Source organism: Pundamilia nyererei, unplaced genomic scaffold (genome assembly GCF_000239375.1).
Source record: "Pundamilia nyererei isolate P.nyererei 1_Seehausen unplaced genomic scaffold, PunNye1.0 scaffold00099, whole genome shotgun sequence".
NCBI classification, from domain to species: Eukaryota; Metazoa; Chordata; class Actinopteri; order Cichliformes; family Cichlidae; genus Pundamilia; species Pundamilia nyererei.
The window spans coordinates 3,022-30,391 of NW_005187500.1; the positions used below are offsets into that span (position 1 = coordinate 3,022).

A 27,370-nucleotide genomic window follows, 5' to 3' on the forward strand; every position below is an offset into this window, starting at 1 on the left:
ATATTCAATATAATATGTGTATGATATACAGAAGCTGGTTTATTGGAAATAACTGTTGAATGAGTGTGATCCGGTCAGCCCGTGAGGAGCCCTGGTTAACCAGCTTCTTTTTAATCCCTCTAGCTAAGCTAAATCTGTGGTAGCCTGGCTTATAGCATCAACTTGACTAAATATGTTCATTCCTCCTGATGTTGACTGTGGTTGGTGAACATGTGTGTGTGTATTAGCCAAGACGCAGGGAGAGAATGTGTTGTTGCATTTGTCCCATTACAACACAGTGATATGGGTCCAAGAAAAGATCTGCCAGGGCTCTAATTCAAATGTAATAGAGTTGAATAAAGCAGCGCCACCTTCTGGTGAAGATGGCCTACATGGAATGACCTATATAAGAATACAGTGCAGATGTCACAGAGCCCACTCTGGTCACAAGTCCTGCACCCGTTCACTGACTTCACAGAAATGAGCTGGAAGCGGAATGGCAGATGGCAAAGCTAAAACGCCAGTAAGTGAAAAGAAGTGATGAAAATCACATGATGAAGCAGCCCTGAAGCCCACCATAGACCTGTGGAGCAGAGGTTAGCACTGTTAGCTCACAGCAACAGGGGTCCTGGTCCTCTGTATACAGGAGATTGATAGTAACGCATTATTATCGGCACAGGGTCGAGGCAGGGCTTGAAACTGATGGTGCTAAATGACTGCATGTGGATTTGGGCCGACTGACGTGAAGCAAAACCAACATATGGGCACCTTCTCACGAAATTCCGACAGCACTTAAATGTAGCAGAGCTCTGCCGGGAAACAAAGCCCTCTTTGTCACTTCTTCCCCTTCTTCAGCTTTTTCACGTGAGCGAGGTTAATAAACGACCACTGATCATGTCTGATGACACACTTCGGGCGCAGAGTTGTGCTTTGTAACTTTTTCCTGCTGGTTAGACCTTTGTTAGAGCCCAGTCTGGAGCGCAGGAGAGAGAAGGAGGGATTTCCCTGTTCCAAAAACTTTTTCATCCAGTTTCCATTAAGGAGGGGGAGGGAGGATGGACATTCCTCTCATACTGAGGCCAGGCGGTGTGGGGGGGAGGGGGTGCTTCCTGCCACTTCTCATGTACCGCTTCTTTCTTTACTCCCAACATGGAAAAAGATTCCTTGGCCTCTAACAAACTCTTTTCCCCGGTGAAAGAATAAAAAGCCCTCGGTGACGTCCAAGATGGAGCGGCTGCAGCAGCGCGTTTCGTAACTTCAGGAGAGTTGGTGCCGAGGAGACGACAGAGCAGCAGGGAGCGAACAAAAGGATGTTTCACTGAACTCACGGGCTCGGAAAGTAAACCAGGTTCTTCAGGTAAATCATTTACGTGTGTGTGCGCACATCAACCGGATGCTCCGCTTATCTTTGTCACACTGTTTCAGTCCTGCTGTTGTCATTTTACGGCACCAAACTAAACGGCTGAGAAAAACCAGACTTTCAGCGCGTCGTTCGTGAAGCTTGGATTGGCTTCGGACTCAGTCATGTGTGCTTTGAATTAACTTCAATAATCAGTGCCAATTCACTGACAGCGTGACGCGTAGGTGGGTGTAGCCTTTACTGCATCCTGGCCTTATCAGTAGGACTCCAGTTAGCTCTGTGTGACATTTGAATGTGAACGTGGGGTCCTTGGAGTGGGTCAGTCTGAAGTGGATGACACAACAGTTGTTTTGCATTCACAGCGGTGTACTGTCAGTTATCACAGGCGCACAGTAATCTGCGTATGTGACGTTTGGACCTCAGAGTGAGTAACAGAAACTAAACTGGAAATCTTTAACTGACCAGATAAACAAGAAAACTCACTCTATGCAAAAAGCCATAGAGTGAGTTTAATTGGGAAATCCATCCATTCATTTTCCCAACTGTTTATCCAAATTGGGCACGAGCCGTGTCCCACGAGCCTGCCCCAACCCTTACAGGGGGTTCGGCATTTCCACACAGCATCATGGCTTTAGTTTCTCTGTTGACACACGCAGACTAAATTCTGATAATTCTCATTTAATTTAAGACTAAACAAGATTGAGTTTAATGATTTAGATTAACTTGTATTTGTAAAATATTTGAAATTGTAGCTTTTAAATAAGCTTGAATTGCCATTAAACACAAAGACTCCAACTCCAGGCCTCGAGGGCCGGTGTCCTGCAGGTTTTAGATGTCCTTGATCCAACAGAGCTGATTTAAATTGCTAAGTGACCTCCTGACCATGTTTTGAAGTTCTCCAGAGACCTGGTAATGAGCTAATCATTTGATTCAGGTGTGTTGACCCAGGGTGAGATCTAAAACCTGCAGGACACCGGCGTTCCTGGCCTACAGCTGGAGTTGGACATCCCTGGAATAGAAGGTGTAGCTGTACAGTCACTGGTCCTTTCTTTTGATTTGAAGATATTTGTTAACAGCACTCTTCAACGAAAGACATTTGCTGCTCCAAAATTTGGAGTTCAGCTTGAGGTCAAAGGGGCAGTCCATCCTAATGTCTAATGTTGGGGTAAGAGTTCCTTTAACTGAAGGGGCCGGGCCCAGCTCCTGTGAAACAGCCCCGCACCATGATCCTCGCTCCACCAAACTGTACACTTGGCACAGCGCAGTCACACAAGCATTGTTCCCAAGTGTGACAGTGAACCGGCAACTAGCAGAAGTAGTGAAGGTAGATGACTTTAATCCCTGGGGTTGAGAGGTCAGCAGAGGTAGAGACCAGCAGCCGGGTGGATTTGTGACTGAAGGATCGCAGCTCAGAAAATGGGAAGATTTACAAAATGGTGTTTAGATCAAAAAGACAGGAGATGTTCAAGTTTTCACTGCGAGTGAGCAGGATGCACAGGACAGAGGCTGAGACGGTTTGGACGCGAGCGGCAGCTTTTGATTATTTTAGTAAACAAGTATTCCATTTCTTTTTCGAGTAATTGGATGAGACATCGTTTAGTTTTAATAATCAGCAGTAGAAAAATGCAGGTCCTTTAAAATAAACTCCTCATTGGTTTTCATGCTAGAAATGTCAGAGTTCTGCATAGTTTAACTAAACAGAACCTAAAGGAAGTGAGGTCAGAGGTCACATTGTAATGTAACTCCTGTATCTTTACTGTAGACTTGAGTAAACCAAACAGTGGAGGATGGGAGAAGCTCAGAGGTTTGCTGATCAGTGGTTTGATGGAGCACCGAGCTAGCGTTTCCCTGTAAAGGTCTGAATGGTTATGACAGTAAGAAGCACTGCTAGAAAAATGTTTTCCCTGCACCAGAGCTCGTTCTCGTGGTTACGACCTTTTGCTCCTGATCATTTGTGTGTAGACAAACTCCGTGTTAAACTGTGACGTTTATTTTCACTGCTGCTGTTGTTTTATCAGCCGTAGCAGCCAGTTTGCTAACATGTCAACAGTTTGCTGATTGACTGGGATCACAGTCCGACTTACAGCTGGTTACACCCCCAACATACCGTTTACCCCCGTTATTCTCGTGCTAACCAGGCCTCACCCTGCTTAGCTTCCAAGATCAGAAAAGGCTGGCTCCAACCTTTAATATCTTGTTTTCACCAGCCACATACCCCAGCACGTACTGCACCCGTGTGTTGTACCTGATTCTTGAATATTGTATCTGACAGTTTAAATATCTGCGGTTGCTTCAGCATCATTCTGCTTGCTTCTTTCATTTTATGTGTCGTGAACAATCTGCACTGATCTTAAGAAACATCTGCAACATGAACGACTGACACTGAGTCAGCACTCTTCTGTTATACTGATATAGAAAGTCCAGAATAAGGACGTCTGCCTTCAGACAGTTCCACATAAACATCTTGGTGGTCTTCACTTAATATCAGATGTGTGAGTGGATGTTGGTGCTCCACAGATCTTTAAAGAAGTGTTGCATGTTATACTGTGCTGAGCTCAGGTGACAGAAGCATGAAATGTGGTTTCCATGTTTGCATGAGCCGTCTCGAGGACAAGTCTACACATTGTTCTTGACTCTTATTTATTTTATTAGAATCATCATGGGTTTTATTTTTCAAGTCCTGAATATTTTCATGCTTTATCTTAGACCGAGTAAATACATGTGCAATAAAGTGCAGTGCGTACATTTAACCAGGAAAGGCATCTGCAGTATGAAAGCACTCCCACTATTTTGTCTTTCTATAGTTTTAAAGACAACAGGAGGAAAACTGTGATCCCACAGTCCATCCTGTTGTTCATAGAGTCACAATGTCATGGTCTGAAACACTTATCACGGAGACGGTTGACAGTCAATGCTGGTTAAGCAATTACACTAGTGCACAGGTATGAAGGTGTGGCTTGGAGCTGAATAGTTGCCAGGTCCACCTCCGAGCTCCACCTGTCAGAGTGTGGGAAGAAACGGGAAAAGAGGTGCGTTGCTTCAAACCTTCAAAACCTAGGTACACATCGCTGTGAGTGGAACAGACATTTTTTCACTGGGATTGCTTTATAAGGAAGGATTCTTTGAGCCACACAGGTATGATATCATTTTAAAAACAAAGAAAAGGTCTGGACAGAAGCTGAATTCAGGTTTGAGCTGTAGAGATAAAATCAGCGCTTTACTGCCATGCAGCAGAGACCAACAGGTGGGAAGAAAAATGTTGCATGTATTTTTTCTGAAGGCTTCACTCTAGCAGGGATCTCTGAAGCATTACATCTGAAACTATTAACACTTTTAGCCAGTACATGTATCAAATGTGCTAAACTGAATGCATACGCTGGACTCTGTAATATAATTTAGCACGATGTAAACAGTCAGAGAACATCAGGAGAATGGAGGCTTACTAAATAAACATGGATTCCTTATTTTTCAACATTATTTTAAACATAAGTGTATTTTAACTTTTGATTTAAGTTCATGTTTCCACTTTCATTGCATAAACAAAGGATATAAGAACCAACAAAACAAGAGGTCATGGGTGTTACAGTAGCATCAGTTGGATTATGTCTTTGCTCTCATGTATGTCAACAGGTGTTGTTAATGGTCGGTTGTGCCGGCAAGATAGGAAAGCCATTCTTTTCCATCGCTTTTCTCCCAAATCCTTTTGTAAACAGATGGAGTCATTTGGTCTAATAAATGAAGGTGTTTAATTATGTTAATAAAATTTGTGGGGGGTGCTTCTGAAGCCAACGTTTTGTAATGGCCTTCTTATTTGCTGCAAACATGACAGGGTGTCTGTACATCAGGAGGTAGAGCAGGTCATCTGCTGACTGGAAGGTTGGTGGTTTGATCCCTCGCATGCCAAATATCCTTGGGCAAGATATTGACCCCAAGTTGCTCTCCGACGCGTCCATCCAAGTGGGAATGTTAGTGAGTACTTAATACAACATTCACTTTCTTCTATTGTTTTAATACTTTGAGTACCCCAGGAGAGTAGATAAGAATCAGTCCATTTACTTTCAGAAGGTAGGCATATTTACCCATATTTTCCGGGATATACCTGAGATCTGGAGACCCAAAGCTTGTATAAACCAAGATACCCAGGGTTTGGGAATTAATTGCAGCAACATCCTTCCATATGGGATATGTGGCTGGTGGATATGATGAGCATGAAGAGCCAGCTGAGTTCTGCTTTGACTTTTCCTTGGGAGTGATAAAGAAGCGGATCTGCTTTTTCCAACAAAAGTCCCTCCAGGTTTGAGAGTTGCTTCTTTTTCCCATTAACATTGTTTGTAGAGTCCTTATTCATTATAACCTTACTCTGGTACAGCTTACTTACTAGACCATTGCTGTTCCCTAAACTATAAGCATCCATGAATATCTGGATAACATGAGGAACTTCAATCGGACAGAGACCCTTAATGTTTTGGTCATTGAACAAGTAGATGTAATACTAGAGTGAGCCCACTGTACATATCTTCTGTCTTGTAATGGTGACTTAAAGTCAGGGTCACAGGCATGCCACCTTAATAATTTGGAGTTTGTACTCATTGAGCACTTTCACCCACTGGTTTACTGTTTTAGGGATTTCTTCCTCTTTTTTTTCTGTCGAGCCAAGTAATGACTGGACTATTAAATTCCTGATATTTTAGATAATGCCAGGTGATTGGTAGTTATTGAGTCTACAGTGCTTCAGTGGACATGAAACTTTCCAGTGCATCGCAGAGGTATATACAAGGTGTCCTCAAATTGGTGCCTTGAAGCACCAATGGTTGCTGGCTGCTACAATATTTAGTGATGAGACACGAGGTCTTGAATGATCAGGCCCCATCTTATCTGAAAAACCTCGTAGTACTCTTTTACTCCATTGGAGCACTTTGCTCTCAGACTATGGGCTTACTAGTGGTTCCTAGGGCTTTTATGGGAACAGTACGGGAGGCTGCTGACTACAGTATGGGAGGCAGCCTTCAGCTTCAGGGCCTCTCTTCTGTGGAACCAGCTCACAGTTTGAATTCAGGGTGACCGATACACACTCTACTTTAAGGACTTAAAACGTTCCTTTTTGGACCAAGCATTTAGTTATGTCTGGAACAGTGCAGTAAATCTAAGCTGCTGGGGTCGTCACATGATGCACAAAGTGTTTCTTCTTCACTCACTGTGTGTTTATACGCCACTCTGCGTTTAATCATTAGTTATTATTAATCTCCAGCTCTCTTCCACAGCGTGTCTTTGCCCTGCCTCCCCACCCCAACTACACGTGGTAGATGGCTGCCCCACCCCTCCCTGAGCCTGGTTCTGCTGGAGGTTTCTTCCTGTTAAAAGGGAGTTTTTCCTTCCCACTGTCGCCAAAGTGCTTGTTCATGAGGGGTCATGTGATTGTTGGGTTTTCTTTATTCGCCTTGCAAAATAAACATCTTGAGACAACTGTTATTTTGGTTATATCACCAGACACTGGTGTCAAAGTTGTTTACAGAAACAAATCCTCAAAAATCCTGTCCTGAATAAGATTTTATTCATTTTTCCACAAACTCTGATCTTGGCGTTAGCAAAATTTTGTTACGTTTGTCATGTTCTATGGAACGTGCTGCGTGGAGTGTCTGGACCCTTGTTGTTGGTTCTTGTACAGCTGTTTCAAAAACTTGGTTCGCATTACCAGGAACAAGTCGGACTTGTTCCCAATGCGTTGGACTCCGTCAGGGCTGCCCTTTGGCCCACATCCTCTTTATTATTTTAATGGACAGAATTTCTCGGCGTAGTCAAGTGATGGGCTTCCACTTGGGGACACCCCAACCACAGCCTGTTCAGACTCCTGCCCTCCGGCAGACGGTACCGTGGCCTGAGGTACAACGCTGTGCGGGGCTGTGGAAGCTTCTTGCAAACCGCCATAAGACTGTTGAACATTTTTATAGAACAGGGTCAGCTGAAATGGTTCAGCTGGACATCTCTTGGTGAGTTACACTGAGAGGAGATCCATGGGCAAACCCAGGATTATGATAACAAGCTGAAGGCGACTCTAGACACTTATGCTGTTTTTTGTGTTTTCAGCTTTTTTCCCATTTTTGTGAATTTGACGTCTTCTTGTCAAATTTGGCAAATTCAACATTAAATTAATATTTGAAACTTTACAAACTTTACAAATTAAAGTTGTTATAGTTATAATTCCAGCTTGGTTCTGGATGGAGTATTGAGAGTTGGAGGTGGCCTCGCTGCTGCTGCGATGCCAGAACATATGAAGCATCCAATCATTATCCCAAAGGACGTGCGTATGACCACACTGCAGGACACACACGAGAAGATTGGACACTGTGGAAGACTGTATATGCTCTCAGAGCTGCAACAGAAATATTGGATTCCTTCTGCTAACTCGGCGCTGAGGAACTTTCTGTCAGGATGCATAATCTGCTGGAACGCTAAAGGCAAACCATTGGAACAAACTGGCCAAGAAGACAGACTTCCACCCGATGAACTCCCCGTTACTAATGTGGGAGTGGATTGCTTTGGATTGCTGATTTGAAGCTAGGCCGCAGCACTGTGAAAAGATATGGTGTGCTGCTTACCTGTCGTACAATGTGCACAATTTTAATGTGCACACAATAAACACTGATTCTTGTCTAAATGGCATCAGATACTTTTTTTTTTTTATGCAGAAGAGGTCAGGTTGTGTCATGTGGTCAGAAAACTGCACCAGCCCAGGTGCTGCTGAACAGGAGCAAAACTATCCAAGAGTAGAATCGGTCAGAGATCCCAGATTTTTGTGTCATGCAAAAGAAAATTCAGTGGATATTAAACTCCTGAGGTCTAAACTGAAAGAACAATCAAACAGTGATGAAGGTTTGCTGACACTTATGTGTGAAGTGGAGTCAGTACTAAATAACAGACCACTGACTCCAGTAACGGATGACCCAACAGACCCTAACCACTTGCTGCTGATGAGGAAACGGCCAGTTTGCCTCTTAAAACATGTTTGCAATTGCAGGAAATGGCAATATTGAAGTATGCTCGAACTATACATGTCTGTGCTGCAGTGGAGTATGGGTGCGCATATTTCATGTAAGAATAAGAGCAGTTAAATTACTATGCATGCTTATTTCTGGTGCCTAAAACATATTTTCCCAAAACCTGAAAAGATTTCAATGCCAGAGATGAGCAGTTTCTAGATTTGTCATCCAATATTTGTTCATTGTCCAGATCCTTTGTGTGTATTTAAACAGGAAACAGATTTGGCTGTCATTCAGTATGTGTACACCAATGTTTTCTTCTTGTGTTGTCAAATGTTTCAAACGAACTAAAATGCAGATTGCAACAGGAAGATCCATTGAAATGAATATGACAAAAATAACACACATATATAACAAGTGTACCTTGAATCTTGGTGTCTGCTGCACTGATTTTGAGTCCGCATAAAGTCACCATTTTGACCATGTTCCTTCTAACAGGAAGGCCCTCTGACAGAGCCAGGCTTGGGAGAAGCAGCCGTCTACAGGGCCACGTGGGAGGTGAGGGGCAAAGAGAAAGTAGAGAAAAACGGTTACGTGGAACGTGGTGCTCAGAGGACTCATTCCATTATGAGGAGCTGCCCACCACCTATAGCACTATAATAAAGGAGGATTCAAGGTCACCTGATTCAGCTCTAACCAAATCTGAGATTTAGATTATTATTGCTGTCAGATTTCTTGAAAACAGACGGGTGGTAGTTCAGTGCAACCAGACGTCCTGTTCCCCATTCTGCTTTTGATAGCTCTAGAAACCTTTGAGAGTTGATCTCATACTAATACACTAGACTAAGGTATAATCTGGCACGAAATGAATGATCAACTGGAATTTGGATTTAATGAAGAGGGGAGAGTCTCTCCTCCAATAGAAAGCTGACATTGCCCTTCTGTGGTTATTCAGCTAACAGCTGCAATTCTCTGTCGTGTTTAAACGCAGTCTAGTCTAAAGAGCTTTGAAAGAAACTGACTGGATGTCTTTAAGTTTCCTGACAACATTTCATCTCTCATCCAAGAGGCTTCTTCAGTTCCTCTGGGATGAGAGAAATCCAGTCACTTCCATGTTCCTTAAACTAGTATAACCTGGATGACAGAACATACACTGACAAACATGCAGTCTAGTTCGTTCAAGTATAAACATGTTTATGTGAAAAGTCATGTCAGAGCTGCCACAAGCTTCAGACTACAAGGTGACATGTGGGTGAAAAATGACTTTTACAACTTCATTTATGTTACATTAGCAATTCGCTGATAGGCTTTCAAATTAAATGTCAGAATCCACACTTGTGTGAATGAACCATGAAAAACAGCCATTCGATATTAAGTAGATATGCCAAAGTGCAACCAGGTGGTACGTGATATTGGAAGCTGCCTCTGTGTTGCTTTAATATTCGTTAATGACATTGACTGTTAAATTCTAGAATAATAGAAAAAGTAGCTACTGAACACACATCTTTATAAGAAGTACTTTTTGAGTTTTGTTCCCAAAAAATTCTCTGTAAAATGAATCGAAACGACAGCACCACAGTCTGAGGAAGCCGGAGGTTTCTTCCTGTTAAAATGGAGTTTTTCCTTCCCACTGTCGCCAAAGTGCTTGCTCATAGGGGGTCATATGATTGTTGGGTTTGCCTCTGTATGTAGGGTCTGCCTTACAATATAAAGCACCTTGAGGCGACTGTTGTTGTGATTTGGTGCTATATAAATAACATTAGATTGGATTGAGCCACTGTTATAGCTTAGGAAGGCTGTCAGACTCAGGAACTTTAATATGTTGAATACAAATGTTTCTAACTTTGACTCTTTTGTTTTGTTGTATATGTATTTTGCTGAAGTGCAGGCATCTCACCAACACTAACTTATTTCTCCTTTTGTCTCATATTTTATTTGCCAACAGATGTTTCGGAAAAAAGCATCTTCCTCCTTGAGAATGAGAAGAATAACAGAAACTAGATGTAATGATTTTCTTTTCTCTACTCTATTGAACAGGGATCACATTCAGTGTTGTCAGTGAAACCATACTAATTTGAATGCAACAGAAAAACTGTGTACGTTTTGCTGCAAATCCTTTGATATACTTTCCCTCAGTTTATTGCTGCTTTGTAGAACTTGTGCCTGAAAGTGGTGACCGTGCACCAGGAAGCTCCCTGCCTACCACCATTACTTTCAAAGAAGAAAGTAGAAGAGACACTACCAGTTTCCATGCTTTACCAGTTATAAATACTGTGAGCAATATTGAGATTAGATGATTGTATTCAAAAAAGAAAACTCCCAACTGGGAAAAGCCACTTTTCCCAGTTGGAAGGTAACGGCACTCGTCTAGACTTTCCACACCTGCTTAGGTTGTTTTCTCAACTAGTACTTCTCAAGGCTCTTGTGCTGCTCCTTGCTGGAGTTGTTATCTGTGATTGCCACTTCTATCAAAGCAGTTTTCTGCTCCTTGCCAACCAGCACAGTGTCTGGCTTCTCAGCGCTGGTCTTAGCCTCTTCAGGTATTTTGCCCCACAGATGATGCATCATCATGGACATCACTGGAGTGTGGGATACCCAGGTACTTGTGCCTATCCTGCTACACTATATTGTCAAAAGTATTAGCTCGTCTGAAAGACAGAAAGTGTACTTTATTGGTCCCCGTGGGGAAAATCCCTCTCTGCATTTAACCCATTCACTCAGTGAAGCAGTGGGCAGCCACTGGGCGCCCGGGGAGCAGTGTGTAGGGACGGTACCTTGCTCAGGGGTACCTCAGGGTAGCTGTTCAGGGGAATCGAACCCCCGACCTTCCGATCATGGGGCCACCACTCTACCTACTGAGCTATCCCTGCCCTCACACACATGAAAGTGATGTCCCATTCTTAATTCATAGTATTTAATATGATGTGGGAATTTTGACCGTTCTTCCCAAAGGTCAGGCACTGACACTGACCTGACCTGGCTCGCACTCTCCACTCGAATTCATACCAAACATGTTCTTTTGGGTTGAGGTCAGGACTCTGTCCTGGCCAATCAGGTTCTTCCACATCAGTGTGTTTTTAGACTTTGTGCACTGTTGTGCAGTCCTGTTGGAACAGTCAGGTTTGTTAGCGGTGTGAAATTGCCCAAAATTTGTCGGTATGGTGAAGTATTAGGAGTTTGACTGCAGCTAAGAGGCTGAGCCCAAGTCCTGTTTAACTCTAACACGCTGTTCTTGAGCTCATCTGAAATGTCTATAGTGACTGACTCTGAGAAAGTTGCACACTGCATTCAAGCATCTTCTGACCCTGCTCTGTGATTTTCATGAATCATGGCGTGCTGTTACCTTTTTGTACCTATGGATCATGTTTTTTTCTGCTCATGTTTACTTCTTTACACTGATTATTCATGCTTTCCTGTGGAGGGCATATCTCGAGTGTGTTGGACCTCTTTTATCCACGAATTTCTAGAGAAAGGAGGAGACCCCTGGTGTCTTTCCTGAGATGGATAGCAGGCTTCCAAATATTGAGAGTCAGTAAATATATCATAATGAGTAGGTGCCTTGGTAACATATTGTACAGGACCACATGATTGTGAATCATGCAGTGAACACTGTCCCGTTAGGACTGATCTTTTCGTGTTGGGACACTACTTGCAGATGAAACGGACTGCTCTGGTAACAGCGATCCTTCATGGATGTCCTGCAGGATTTGCAAATGAATCTCAGAAACTGTTTTCAGAATCTTTACAATGACATGGAAAGGTAGCAAATACCCTGTGCCATTTGCAGTTTAAACCCTTTTATATCACTTTATATCTGCAATTGTTGCATTTTTAATGGCATATTTTAAACTTAAAAATAAATGAATAAAAAAAACGTATAGAAGTATGAAGTTACATTTTCATAGGAATCATCCAAACTTTGGATGAACTTTGACCTTCAGGCAAATTGAAGACTTTGGACGTGACCCAGGGTTTGAAAATATAAAAAATATCCACATAATGATTATTTTCCAAGTTATAACTAGTGTTTCTAGAATTGTGTTGTATTTGAACGGGTCTGTCTACTGATATTTTTGTTTTTGTGTGAAGATTTGTCATATTTGCTCAATCCAGCATGAAATCTGAAAGCAAATCATTCACAGCTTGTTGTTCAACGTTTGCACCATGAAATTGTAATGCAAATAAGTTTGAGCAGAAAGCCCTCGTTGATTGGAGAATGACCTGTGTGTCTTATTGAGACGGGCACGTGAACAGTAACAGTGTTACTCTTACAGTGTTTACAGTTAAATGCCCAACGGCCGCTGCCGTCTTCTTTCTGTGGTTTTAACTCCTTAGTTGAGCGTGTGATCGGGGGTTGAGGGCTTGGGTGAATGGTTTCTAATGTTTTTCAGGAATTGTTCCTCCTCCACTTGTGTTCTGTTGTTTGCGCGGGGCAGTGGTGGTGATGGATGCTTCCTGTTCCTGTCTGACCTGAACATTATTTCTTTCCTCTCGTATGAACTTTACTTTCTTTCTTTGACTGTCGATCTCTTGACCCACTAAACTCATTCCTGTCTGTACTCACTGTGGCACTTTCCCTTCTCCTCTCAGGGAATATCGACCGTGGGCGAAGCTTATCCTTCCACGAGGTTTGTGGCCAGCGCGAGGTGGAGATGAGGGCCGCAGCCGAGGAGTCCTCCAACAGCAGCAGTAGTGTAGGAGGCGGCGGCAGCACAGTCCTGCAGCGTCTCTTACAGGAACAAATGAACCGGAATTATGTGCTCCAGCAACAACAAGGTGGAGGAGGAAGTGGTGGAACAGGAGGGGGAGGAGGATACTCGGTGCAAGGACAGGTTGGGCCATCTGATGATCATTCCATGAGCCCCCACATTGCCCGGCAGGAGCCACAGGGACAGGAGTTGCAGACAGACAGCGGCCTGGAGAAGCTGGGCTCCTCCAGAACCGGAGGAGGAGGTGGGAGTAGTGGAGGGGGAGGGGGAGGAGGTAGTAGCGGAGGAGGGAGCAGCCAAGGACAGTGTCCAAACTCTGAAGACCTCCCTACATATGAAGAGGCCAAAGTGCAGTCGCAATATTTTCGGGGCCACGGCCCCCCTCCTCAACCTCAACAGCAGAATAACCAGGCCCAGCAGCCTCCTCTACAAGCGTCTGTGGGCGCCGCCTTCTATGTCACAGGGGTGAACAGCGCCAAGGTGCGCACTGAGGGGCGCCCCACGGTGCAGCGAGTTAGCGGCATGGGGAAGGTCCACCAGGACGATGGGCTGAAGGACCTGAAGCAAGGACACGTTCGGTCGCTTAGTGAGCGACTTATGCAGCTCTCATTGGCCACCAGTGGCGTGAAAGCTCACGCTCCTGTCACTAGCGCCCCACTTTCTCCCCAGCTGCCCCCTCCAGGGCCAGCTGGTGACTTATACAAGACGCAGCATCGTGGCCCACCTCCTGACTACCCGTTCAAAGGTATGGGTTCTCCTACCAAGCAGCAGGAGTCGGGAGGCCATTTTTACCAGGAGCAAAGAGGAAGGGAACACTCGAGGGAAGTGCCTCATGTCCGATACCAACCCCCACCAGAGTACGGCTCGTTCAGGTAAGGAGCACGCCCTCACGCAGTTATAGGAAAATACGAATGAGCTACAACTTTCAGCACACTTGTGTTCAGTAGGCTGGAAAACAGACTTCTACAGTAGTTACTATTCCAATAAAGGTGTAGTATTGGTTAAAGTATTGGTTGTGTCTTTTCCTTGTTCATCAAAAACCTCGGTGTTCTCCAGCTGTGCTGTGACTCTGTGCTGTTTACAGCTCAAACACAAGTTTAATCTTTCGGCAAAAAACTAGAGAAAAAATAAAAGTACACCAAAATATCCTAATACTTCCTTATACTCGTGGCTCAAGAGTTGGGAGTTCGCCTTGTAATCGGAAGGTTGCCGGTTCGAGCCCCGGCTTGGACAGTCTCGGTCGTTGTGTCCTTGGGCAAGACACTTCACCCGTTGCCTACTGGTGGTGGTCAGAGGGCCCGGTGGCGCCAGTGTCCGGCAGCCTCGCTTCTGTCAGTGCGCCCCAGGGTGGCTGTGGCTACAATGTAGCTGCCATCACCAGTGTGTGAATGTGTGGATGACTGGATATGTAAAGCGATTTTTGGGGTTCTTAGGGACTAGTAAAGCGCTATACAACTACAGGCCATTTACACAACCCAATTGTGTAGTATGGTGGAGGGAGTTTTTACAGAAGCATGCGAAGGCAGCAGTCCACGAGGACCGTGGCCTAGGACTCCCATGTCAGTCAGCACCAGAATGATTGGAGAAAGATCCGTTTTAGGTTTGGGAATGGCAGCTTCAAAGCGTGGAGCTGCGGTGTCTGTGAGCTGAACAGGCGTTGATCAAGACGTCCCAGAAATATTGATGCGCTGAGACTGATTTACTTTTCTCAGCTTACACTGAGTTATCACTTAGTGTGTTCAACAAATAAATTAGAAGTAAAAATAATAAGGCACCCAAAGCGCTTTACAATTCTACTCTCACATTCACACACTGGTGGAGGCAGCTACGGTTGTAGCCACAGCTGCCCTGGGGCAGACTGACAGAAGCGAGGCTGCCATATTGCGCCATCGGCCCCTCTGGCCAACACCAGCAGGCGGTAGGTGAAGAGTCTTGCCCAAGGACACAACAAGCAGGACAGAGAGAGCTGGGGATCGAACCGGCGACCTTCCGGTTACAGATGAGCGTCCCAATCCTCTGAGCCTGTGTGTGTTTGTATGTGTGCATTCATACACTTGGTCTCTACCTCAACATATCCGAGTCCTTCCTTCCTTCCTTCCTTCCTTCCTTTAGCACAACACTCTACTCAGCTGTTAAATGGATCAGAAACCTCTAGTTTGGGATTATTCAGCACTCCTATGCTAACCATGCAGCTGTGCTTTCAATTCCACGGCTAAACTAAAGTCAAATAAACAATTATCAGTCGGTAAAAAACACGATTTTAGTTTTCATCAGGGTAAAAATTCTCCAAGCAGAAGGTAGAAAAACAAAAACCGACCCTGGTTTCTTGGATGCAAAGACGGATCCTGTTGGGCCTGTTTAGCACTTACCTCAGAGCAAACTGGATTTAAACAGTCATGAATACAACCAGATTTTAATTGTCAGGGCAGGACGTGCTACGACATGACCTGCTGTGGTCTGATGTCATTCCTTTGAAGACAAAAGATATTTTCTGAACAAACTCAGCTGAAGCTGGTGTGTTCCCATGTTACTCAGAAACAAGTCACACATCACCCAAGCAGACAAACCAATGAATCAGACAGGACACGTGGTAAAAAGCCTTAGTCTGTATGTAAATGCAACTAGTGTGCATGCTGGGGGAAATTATTATTTGACCTCCTGCTGAAATTTGAAGTTTGCTCACTTACAAAGAAGAAACGGTCTCAACCACAAATCTCAATGCAGTGAATTTGTCCTGTAGCCTTAAACAGCAACATGTTTCTACCTCTGTGTGTGACTGTGGGGACTTTCTGCTGCTGCAAACATGGTGTGTGTGTGTGTGTGTGTGTGTGTGTCACAGGTTAAATGTGAGCTTTTGTGTGGTCAGCTAGACTGGAAAGGCGCTGTTTGTTTACTGTTTGTTTACTGTTAAAATGTGATTGGAGCAAATCATTTGGGCTCAAATGAAAATGAAAAAATGGTAAATGGCCTGCATTTGTATAGCGCTTTACTAGTCCCTAAGGACCCCAAAGCGCTTTACATATCCAGTCATCCATCCACCCATTCACACACACATTCACACACTGGTGATGGCAGCTACATTGTAGCCACAGCCACCCTGGGGCGCACTGACAGAGGCGAGGCTGCCGGACACTGGCGCCAGCTAATAAATGTTCAACAGTGTGCAAAAACAACTGACTTACAGATGTGTAACCATGCTTTCTGCAGGTCCAGTAAGGAAGGCTTAGTTCACACCCAGCGACCCCTTCAACATCACAGTCCCACCTCCTCTGTCACCTCAGTGGGCTCTTTATCGCGCACTCAGTCCTCAATCCTTAGCAACATCCTTAGTGCCTCCCACTCCTCTCATCCTTCCTTCCCTCATCAGCAACCCCAGAACCAGGGAGAGGCCTTACTCACGGCAATCCCTCGTAGTCCACATAGTACCGGCTCCCACCAGTTGGCAGAGTCTTTTACCTCAGGGTCGCTTCACCCACCACAGAGGAGTCATGGTTTTTGTCCAGATCCCTATGGCTCCACACCAAGGATGCACCATCATCATCAGCATCATCATCAGCAGCAGCAGCAGCAGCAGCAGCAGCAGCCTCCCCATCTGTATCATCATCATCAGCAGCAGCAGCAGCCGCCATTCCAAGGACCTTCCCAACCGCAGCTGTCGGTCCATTCTGGACCTTTCCCCCTGTCACAGTCCTACACTCACCTGCAGGGGGAGCCCTTTGCAATGATGGCCCGTGCCCAGCAGATGGTAGATACACTGACAGATGAAAACAGGATGTTGAGGCAGGAAATGGAGTCCTGTCGCGAGAAAGTCACTAAATTGCACAAGGTAAGAAGTTTAGCAGTCATCTGTTTAGATACATGTGCAGACAGTGTTGCCCACTAAGTTTCAGATGTTAGTGTTCAACATGACCTTTGACCTGTTTGAAACCAGAGTACTCCTTCAAACCTGATGCTGACACGTTCAGCCTAACAGCAAGATAAGTGCAGCACTGTGTGAAGAAGATGTTTTTGGTTATAATCTGTTTTCTTCATGCGTTCCTGAACAGTTTGGTTGAAATGTGTTTCAAAGCGCTAACAGACAATAGAACAGTGGTGTTGTTGGTAAGGCCAGTTTGGACCAGTAACTGGTATACAGTTTCACTCTTTCTGTGTCTGAACAGCTGGAAATGGAGATCCAGCTGGTCTCAGAGGCCTATGAAAACCTGGCAAAGTCTTCCTCCAAGAGGGAGGCCCTGGAGAAAACTATGAGGAACAAGTTGGAGCTGGAGGTGCGCCGGCTGCATGACTTCAACAGAGACCTCAGAGGTGAGAAACAGTGAAGAACATGACCAACATTCCTCAAATGACTTCAAATGTAATGATGACCTGTAACAGCTGTACCCCGTCTCAGCTCCCAGCGTTTACAGAAATACGGGATCGGTTGGATGGACTTGGATCTGTCCTTTTGGGGACAGATCCAAGTCCTGGCTCAGCCGCTTCCAAGCATTTTGGCCCCACACTGTGAGAGTATGACTTAAGTAATATACAGTTACACATTTATTTATTTATTTATTTCATTTTTATGAGGTGAAATGTCTTGAAGAAACTTAAAGTCCAACAAGCTCTTTAGACTGTCTGGAATATTTTTTAAAAAGAAGGAAACCAAGCATTTTGGTGTCAATGACTGCAGATTTCCCTTGATTAAAAAGAGAAACCTTCACAGCATCTAGCTTTGCTGTTCTTGGGGAGGTAGGTCTGACATTTTAACTTTCCTTTCTGCATGAAAGCAACACTGAAAGCAACATAAATAAAGAGAGTTAGCACGCGTTCCAGTTATTATAAACTAGAAGAAATTTAAATGAAGATCTGAAAGTGTCTTGGGAAAGGAAAGGAACAGCTTATGAGTCCTGGTAAGCATACAGAGCAGCCAGTGGAATCAGGTCGCTGCAGCTGATGGATGTAACAGGGGAATTCTGGAGTGTGTGGGGATGCAGCCTCTGTTTTTAACGTTAGTTTTTCCATTTTCCTCAAACGTTTACAATAAATTGAGGGAATAAAGGAAAACGTAGCGGGATGAGGAAGGACAAATGACAAAACCAAAGCCCCACCCAACTTGTGTGGTGCTACGTAAACAACAAAGAATGTCTACATTTGGGTGAGCCGCAGAAAGATTCCACTTCTCCTGTTGTGGGAATTTCCTCCGTGTCTCGCCTTTGCTCCAGCCTCAAAGGATCACTTTGAAGCCAGTTTGGTGTAACAACTTTCATCTCTTTAAACAGGTAAATGTCCTCACCATGAATGACTTCTGGAGATAAGAAATCTGGGAGTGTTTTGTAACATTTCCCAGAAAGATTGAACCTTTTCACATTTCCAAAAACTGTGAGCCAAATTCTCTCCATTGTCCAAGTAGAGGTGTGTTGGAACAGGCAGATGGATCAAAGCCAATCATCCGGTGATAGTTCAGTCTCCATTCTGATTCCCATTTTTGTTTTATATACAATGAACATTTCTATTAACTCACTGGCCTCCTGAGAGAGATGCTTCTGATCTCAGTGTTATAAAACGTGTCCTAAATAAGTCAGAGGTATGCAGCTCAAACTCCTGCCTGAGCTTCTCAGAGGACTTAAACACACATGTACAGTTCATGTGCATACTGCTGTGGTTCCCCAGTCCTTCTGCACTATCCAGTGGGAGGACCAAATCAGCATTTTACAATCTACTTTGATTTTGTGTTTGACTACAAGATCCCACCAGACCTTTAATGTTGCCGTGACAACAGGATTTGGATCCCTCAGATATGTGTACATTTAGTCCGTTGGGTAAATTGAGCGCAGGCATAGACTGAGGGTGCCGGTTTGGTTCAATCCTTTTGCATCGCATTATTAATCGTGCTGTCTCATACAGTGTGTTTAGACCTGTTGTTAGACAGGCTCCCAAATCCCATTTAAGTTTGTACTTCTGTCTGATGAATTCAATCCTTCCTGCACAATATTTGAGTCTCAGAAATATTTAATTTACATCCAGATTTTTCTCTAAACTTTTCTAAGATGGTCCAGAGCTTGAAGAATGTGTCAACTGGGTTTTTAAGGTCTAGCACGATATTGTCTGCGTTCTTTGTTCTTCCTGTGCTATCAGCTCATTGCTTTGTCTTGTATGCGTCTCAGACCTGACCTGTTCCTGTGGAGAGCTCAGAGCTAGCTGTCACATTTATTTTCATTCCAGCCGCTGGCTCATGACTCAACGCTGGTATACGTCTAATCAAAGTCTAGTTGAAACCCTCAGCATCCAGGCTCACTAAGGCTGTGGGAACGCCACGTTTGTTGGCTTCACTTATGGGCGTAATGCGCGTCTGATGTAGTCCCGTGTGTGTCGACCTTTAATAAATCCTGTTTGATCTTCATCTGTCAGGTCTGGGAGTTTACAGCCGACATTTAAGATATCGGCCGATAGGATTTGCAGTACTCATTCTTACCTTCTTTTTGTAAGACTCATATCGCGACCTGTTTTCACGAGTTTTGGCCTTTTTAACTGTCCAGCTGAATGAATCCAGTAAAGGGGGGCTAGCTGTACCATTCACTGGGGTAGCCAAACGAATGGTACAGCCTTATAACGCTTTGCTTTAGTGATCAGTGAGGTTAAGGTGTCACTGGAAAGGTTCCTACAGAGGGGACGTCTAATCCAGCAAAATAATCTACAATTTCTTTTTCATCCACCAGTTCAGACGGGTCATGCTGAGTTTTAAAGCAGTGTAGAAATTTTTACATTTTGCTACCTTAACTGTGTCCTATGTTATTGTCTGTTCTATCTGCAGTCCTGGATTTCACGCCATTTTCCATAATGTTCGTCTGTTTATTTTGATGCATAGTTAAATAAATAGCATTATGGTCAGATATGTCTGCTGTTCCCATTTTACTGCCACCACCATGCTTTGGTGGGTGTGCGTCCCTCTGCAGAGCCCCGTCTCTTTTATAAGAATGATTTATTATTTCTCTATTTTGTTTAAAGCTTGTTGTGTCCTCGATATTGTTAAAGTCGTATTCCAGTCCACATCAGGAATTTCCGTCACACTTGGTGGTAATCTTGTCAAATGTGTGTCCCCCTCTGGAGGTGCATACACACGAGCTACTGTGACACTCTTTCCTTTCGCAGTTGCATATCTGCCTTCTTGATCCTCATCTTCCTCAATCCTTTCAACATTAGCATTGCTTGATATCAGGGTAGTTGCACCTCCTCTCCTGCTATTCTTATGTGAGCTGAAGATGGAATTTGTATATCCAAACCTTTTTGACATGTTTCATGTAGAAATATCACCTGTGTCCTGTCTCTTCCATAAGGAGAGGATCCTAATTGTCCACCGCCTTTACTCCTGCTGTTGGTGCCGCTTCTCTCTTCTAATGAATTGAAGCGGCTGTGACATTGCGTGTTGTATAGCAATGGTGGCAAAAATGCCGACTGTGGAGCTGAGCGAAGCGCTCACCGAGTGGAGAAGTAATCAAAACTGTGCAGCTTGAGGCTGGCTTCATGTGCGGTGCTGTATACACGGCCTGGTCCTCTCAGTGGATTCATATTCTTGTGTAGGGTGTTTGAAAACGTCCCTTCCTCTTCTTCCCCAACTCCAAAAAGTCAGGTACTGTCCCTCCTCGATCAGCTTGTTTTGAATACGGTGAGCGCTCCGCTCAGCTCCACAGTCGCGCCCTCATTTCCCCACCTGTGGCCACTCTCTCTGATACTCTTTTCATTTCTTCAGTTGTTTTGTCCAGTTTGTTGCCCATTTCTTGGTGTAGAGAATTAATATCCTTTTGTAGACTGTCGTGAGCCTCTTTCAGTTCCGACCTGAGCGATTCTGTAGCGCTCACCAAATCATTCGGGGCTCCAGGGTTCGTGTTAGCTTGCGTTGCAACATTGCTAGCTTTTGCTGATGAGTTGTTTATGTCTCGGGCGAATTTGGTGTTTTGGGCATATTTGTGTTTTGTCAGTCTCCTGCATTTACTTCCCCACTATTTAACTCTAGAAGAATTGCCTATAAACAAATTTTTATATCTCCATGTAACCTTATATATTTTAAAATTAAATAATGAAACATCCTAACCGAAAATGGATTTAGCTACATTCTGGACAGTGTTTCCGGAATGCAGTAGCTAGCGAGCTGATTGGAGACCGTTACAGCCAATCAGAATATTTGCATCCAAGTCTGTAATTGGTTGGTTTTGTGGCACACTTATGATGGTGTACGGAGAGTTGAGCGTGCAGGGAGCAGAGATCTGAGCAAGCGCAAATACCAACAACTGAGCGAGAGCGGCTGTTATTGTGTGTGTGGATAATAGCAAACACTGGAATTAGGGCAGGGCGACATGACCAAAAATATTTATCACGATATACATTTGAAAATTTGCGATAACGATATAACTGACAATATAATTGACACTATACTAATATATTTTCACTTAAACAAGCAGCTGTTTTTTATCTGCATTAAAGTTATATAAAATGTAACAGTGCAAACTCCTCGCTGACAGTTTAACCAAAAGGCATTTCCAGTGGAAGCTGGCCGACGTATCCTCAGCATAACCATGTGTAATATCCACAAAACTTAAAAAGAGGTGATACACACACAGTACGGTAATATTATGTTGAAGAACAGTACGTATCACTCCGCGAGGCTCCGCCTACGATAGCCGTAATGCTCCGACAATCCATCAAGCGGTGCGGCTTCGTATCTTAGCAAAGTCGTACTGAAACATCTGACAGATTTTCGAGCGCCGTGCACATAAAATCGTTTTGAGGTCAGTAAACACGACCAGAGTTCATACATAAGGCACACGGGGTTATAAGGGGCTCTGTCGATGTTCAGAAAAATCAAAGGATTGATTTTAAGTGCGCCGTATTTTCCAAACAACACGGTAATAACGACGGCCCGCTAGCATGCGCTACCAAAAATAGTGCTTTGTTGTGTATCTGACGGACCAAAGCTAAACCAGTTCCACACCAGTGAAGCTGCAGCATTTTAACAAACCAGTTCAGGTTCATCGTTTCATTCAACGATTCTTATTCTCCGTCGCCGCCATGCTTTTTCCTTCCATGTGCGTAGGTAAACAAAGGCACTGCGCATGTGCGTTTTACCCATATTCTATCGCCATATTTCATTTTCTTATCGTTGCCCAACATTACACCAGTATTACCGTGGACGGTATGATATGGCCCAGCCCTAACTGGAATACATTTCTTGCATTGAGACATTAAACTTTTCTTCCCTCCAAATAATTTTTGCGTGTTGTTGTTTTTTTTCTTTTGGTTTTTTACATGCGCTCAGAATAGAGGCACAATGATAACGCCATACCAGTGTCATTGAAATGCATTGTGCTGTATGTGTGTATACCCAGGCACCAAGATTTTGTGTTATGTGCTGTTGTTTTTAAGAGCGCATGGAAACCGCTAATAAGCAGCTCGCTGCTAAGGAGTGTGACGGCTCGGAGGACAACCGCAAAACCATCTCCCAGCTCCTGACACAGAGTAAGTGCCACACATAGACAGCATCAAACCAACAACCTTCCTGAGGAATAATGACGAGTTATTATTATTATTTTCTAATATAACACCTGTCAGCAGAATGCAGGCTATTAGAGGATGATGCACATCACTGTTGCCTGTTGGTGTCCACATGGAAACTAAGCAGGCAATCGTTTTGTCAACTCTTTTATGTCGGGACGACTTGCTTGTTGAGCTGGACAGACTGTGTCTGACACTCAGCTGTTCTATGTAGGTGAGCCTCTCAGATTATTTTCTGTCATCAACCTGTATCAGTACGTTTTTTCATTAAACGTTTCTTCCTGTTAAAAGGGAGTTTTTCCTTCCCACTGTTGCCAAAGTGCTGCTCATAGGGGGTCATATGATTGTTGGGTTTTTTTCTCTGTATCTATGAAGCGCCTTGAGGCGACTTTTGTTGTGATTTGGCGCTATATAAATAAAATTGAATTGAATTGAATTGAATTGAAATGAAAGGCCGTAACCTGCGGACCCTCGCTGGTGGTCAAACCATCAGCATGTCCCCGATGTGAAAGCAGTGTTTTACACTTCATCGGTGCCACAAACACACTCAGCTTTCACTCATTCGACATAATCTTTAGCAGTCCATGGAGCTCACACGGCAATGCTGCAAGTCACCAGGTTTTAATGGCAGCCACCTTCAATCATCTCATAAAGGACTCGCATTAAATAAAAGAGGTCCAGTCTACTCCAGCTGAGATGATTAACAGGCAGCACAAGAATCACAGCACACAGTGCTGAAAGTCTCAGAACTGTTACAGCATTCCCGGCGTTCCCTGTTTGGATATTAAAAAGTAGAGCGAGGTGATTGTTCGGGGCAGAAACTCGACCTGCTAAGTTTTTAATTTGTTTTTTACTTTTGGGGTTTCTGGACTCACAATTAACTTCAAAATAATTAAGAACATGATACAAACTGTGAAATTCAACCTGGCACATCAGAGACAGCCTCACAAATTCTGTGAACCTTCCTCATTTTATTCGTTGTCTAACTGTCAGGAAGCAGTTTGTGTGTAAAGTGTTATTATTCTTGTTTGGGACGTTATGTGGACTTCATTTAAAGCTCGTTTGTCTGAGACCTGTCAGGTTTCGCGCTGACAGGGTTCATATCAAAGTGTGTCGAGCCTTTCTTTCTGACAAATACACTGACATCACTCCTTTGTGTGAAGTTGAGAAATGTGTGTTGTTCCTGTTTTGTTGTGAAACCGTCCCTTTCATGCTGTACTGAATCAGCCCCTTATCTGTGGGAGGGGCTTGCTACTGCTGTGCCTGCCTCGGTTGGGGCGTATCCGAACACAGAGACAACGAGACAACACTTTACTCGGGTTTGTTGGGTTTCTCTGTGAATGAGCCAGCAAACACTGTCAGCTGACAGTGTCAGCTCCCATGTCAGCTCCCATGTTGCGTTTTCTCAGTGCTTGACGGTGCATCCTTAAAGTTCGTGTGATCATCATAGCAACAACACCAACGATCACTCATAAGGAAGCTTCTGCAAACTTCAGTGCTGTCGCCTCACTTGGTGAAGCTGTGAAACAGAGTTCAGCTGATCAGAGGACGGTGCACGCTCTAACCAGTCGTATCATGTCAGGAGTTTATCTTAAGCTGGATGGTTTTCTTGTCATAACAAAGAAAGAAAGTGATAATTACAACGAGGTATCATTTTATATAAGATTATACAAATATAAAATGTATATAAGATGTTGGGCCGATCCATGTTTGACATAATTGTGTTTAGTGTGGCATCAAATGTTAACTGTCAGTCATTTATGTGTCATTGAGTGTGTATCTGAGGTCTGCTGTGGTGAGGAGAGTGTTCAGTGTTTCATGTCCTTCTGTGCGCTCAGACAAAGAAACGCTGCGTGAGAAGGAGAAGCTGGAGATGGAGCTGAACGCACTGCGCTCGACCACGGAGGACCAGAGAAGGCACATCGAGATCAGAGACCAGGCGCTGAACAACGCCCAGGCCAAAGTCGTCAAGTTGGAGGAGGAGGTGTGGCGTTTTTGACTACGCTGCTTTCATTGACTTAGACGCATTACATTTATAGATGTTGAGTAAACACTTTTCTAGGGCTGTGTATGAAGAATACACACTTAAGAACACACACATATGACATGTAAGTTTAGTGGTGCAGATCAGCCTTTAATTACTTTCTGAGAAAAACAACTCCAAGAGTACAATGAGGCACAGCTTCTACAGGGAATCCTTCACGTTGCCATTAGATTAGTGCGAGGAGATAAATAAATGTACAGACTGATGTTCCTGTTTGCTTCTGATGTGACAGACGCAGTTTGTCATTTATAAATGTAAACGTTAGGATTGTCCTCTGGGAATGAGTTTATATGCCGATCAGAGTGGAATTATTTCTATTGATGAAATGGATCAGCCTACAGATGTAACTGATCTGTTCCTGATAGGTTTACTAAGCTGTAGCTTAAACACGGTGCATAAAAAGCTATAAAGCTTGTGTAGCTAAACGAAAGAGTTTCTGAGAACGTGGCAGGTTAAGGTCACACTCTGAGCACAGCCTGGTAATATTCAGAGCTCATCTAATGAGTAACAAGGTTCACATTTGACCCTGGACACGTTTTAGGAGCACGCTTTCCATTTTCACACATTCACACACAAATTCCACAGAACGTTTGCTCCTCATTACAGAGAAATATTCACTTCAAACAGGAGAAGTTTTGCAGGCACAAAATGATAAATCTTGTATCCTGTCAGGAGCTGCTCATGATCTTATTGGTCCTGACCGTGGAGGGAGTGGCTCTGCTGGCTGAGTCCCTGTTACAAAGGCGTGGCCGTTCTCAAATCCAAAAGTGTTGTGGTCGACTTGAAAAGCAGAAACTCCGATGAGGCCCACCAATCAGGATACAAGAGAGAGTGGTTTATTTCCTAATGCTGGGCTACACTGTGCGATTTTCTTCAGTCGCGCGATTCAGCTCCTGCTCAAACTGCACGATCGACTCGCAGAGGTTAGAAGTTCATAGGTCACGATGCTCTGATGCGACCTGAGTCACACTGTGGGTCCATAACATGAAGGTTATAACAGAAAATCTGTCGCTCTCCCTCTCTGTCTTTCACTCACACAGACACACCACCACATGAACTTTGCTAAATTGCTAATGAAAAACATGATCAGGCAGCTGTGATTGAGCAGCAGAGTAAATCCAACTATTTTCATGGTTGTTGTGGTCGTGATCATTTTGTGAGGCCACATTGAAAAGGCTCGGATGAGCCAAAGATCTACAAGGTGTGCCTCCATCGCTTGTGTCCAGATCACACGCTGCACTGCTGCTCCGTTTTTTTCACCGACGTTTATGTCTTTGCACGTGTGCAGTGTGAGCAGCTGCGGTGACACCCTCACGACCAAGCGATTGATGATCGGGAGCTGGTCGTGAGGTGTTAATCGCTTCTCGTTACCCGGCGTATACTACACGACGCACGATGAAGGCCAAACTCACCAATCACCAAAACGGTCGCACGACTGAAAAATCGGCTCACAATGGGCCAAAAATCGCACAGTGTCTGCCCAGCACTAAACGTTTTATTCAGAAAACATACCCATCACAGGCTGTTGACTATCAATGGCTACCAGGCCAGTGTGTGAGCCACCAGCCACTGGGGCACAAACGTCCCTACGAGAGCAGTGACTTCAGGTCAGAGTAATGAGCGATCTCACTAACTAACCAGCTCCAATTACCAGTTTTAATTCACTTTTTATATAAATACATTTCTATAAATATGTAACTTAGCAAACTCATAATTTTAAATTTATTACTGTGGGCTTCCAGGGGGCCCAGCTGCACTCATGTTAGCATTATACTAACATGAGCACGAGTGTCACAGCCACTGCTATGACATGCTCATGCATTCCCCTATTTTTCTGCTTTTTATGACATTGGATACTGATGATGATGATGATGATGTCCACAGTGTGACTTCCTCACTGGATTTTAGTTCTCATTGGTTTGTGCACTACAGCCAACCAGCAGCAAGAACACGTATCACTGTGTTTCTGCGCTTCACACACAACAAACAAACCTGTAAACTGGATCAGGAGCTGCTGTTGCTATGGGCTGTGCAGCGATCAGATTTACATTTGTTTGGAGATTCAGTGATGTCATACGATTGGAATAATTGTTTCATGTAAATCACTGAGAGGACCAGAATGTGCAGTGAGCATAATGATGCAGGGAATGAGAATTTAAAATATTACAGGGTTGTAATAGTAGTGGAACATAATGTGTGTGTGTGTGTGTGCGTGTGCGTGTGTGTGTGTGTGCGTGTGTGTGCGCAGCTGAAGAAAAAGCAGGTTTACGTGGAGAAGGTGGAGAGGATGCAGCAGGCTCTGGCTCAGCTCCAGGCAGCCTGTGAGAAGCGAGAACAGCTTGAACACAGACTTCGTACAAGACTGGAGAGAGAGCTGGAGTCACTCCGTATGCAACAGGTAACACAGCACATGTGCTGACTCACCATCCCACCTGCTGAGTTCTTGGTAATTTGTCACCACTTTATTATGGCCTTTATGACTGGAAGATGAAGATCTTATTGAGCAATTGTTTAATGGTGAACTATGCCATTTGGTTATCCGCTGTAATACAGAACAAATACTTAAGAAGAGTGAAAATATTTAGTCGATAGCCGAGGACCGCTTGTGAAGAGCTACAAGTGGTCCTGGAATCAGCAGGTACAGTTTTCTAAAATAAAATGTAACCCATACCACACAAGCACATTTAAAGTTTGCTCAAGACATCTTGAAGCTGTCATGAGCAACGGTGGCTTTTGTGCAGGATGTGTATATGTGTGTGTGTGTATGTATGTATAT

The 27,370-nt window shown here is 44.1% G+C and overlaps 1 protein-coding gene across 6 annotated transcripts in view; it reads left to right on the forward strand.

The window, feature by feature from the left end:
• Positions 1–386: 386 nt before the first annotated feature.
• Positions 387–27,370, forward strand: part of amot (angiomotin) — a 44,404-nt gene continuing 17,420 nt past the window's right edge. Inside the window, exons 1-9 of one of the 6 annotated variants that reach the window (XM_005740288.2) lie at positions 525–1,336; positions 8,815–8,874; positions 10,262–10,319; positions 12,907–13,897; positions 16,233–16,851; positions 17,186–17,330; positions 22,422–22,514; positions 24,389–24,534; positions 26,843–26,992. In XM_005740288.2, the coding sequence (XP_005740345.1) occupies positions 10,262–10,319; positions 12,907–13,897; positions 16,233–16,851; positions 17,186–17,330; positions 22,422–22,514; positions 24,389–24,534; positions 26,843–26,992 (2,202 nt within the window). In that variant the 5' untranslated portion in view covers positions 525–1,336; positions 8,815–8,874. Of the gene's footprint in view, positions 503–524; positions 1,337–1,638; positions 1,764–4,329; positions 4,475–8,814; positions 8,875–10,261; positions 10,320–12,906; positions 13,898–16,232; positions 16,852–17,185; positions 17,331–22,421; positions 22,515–24,388; positions 24,535–26,842; positions 26,993–27,370 lie in introns of those variants that run through there. The other 5 variants (XM_005740290.1, XM_005740291.1, XM_005740289.2 and 2 more) reach the window with 5 other exon arrangements.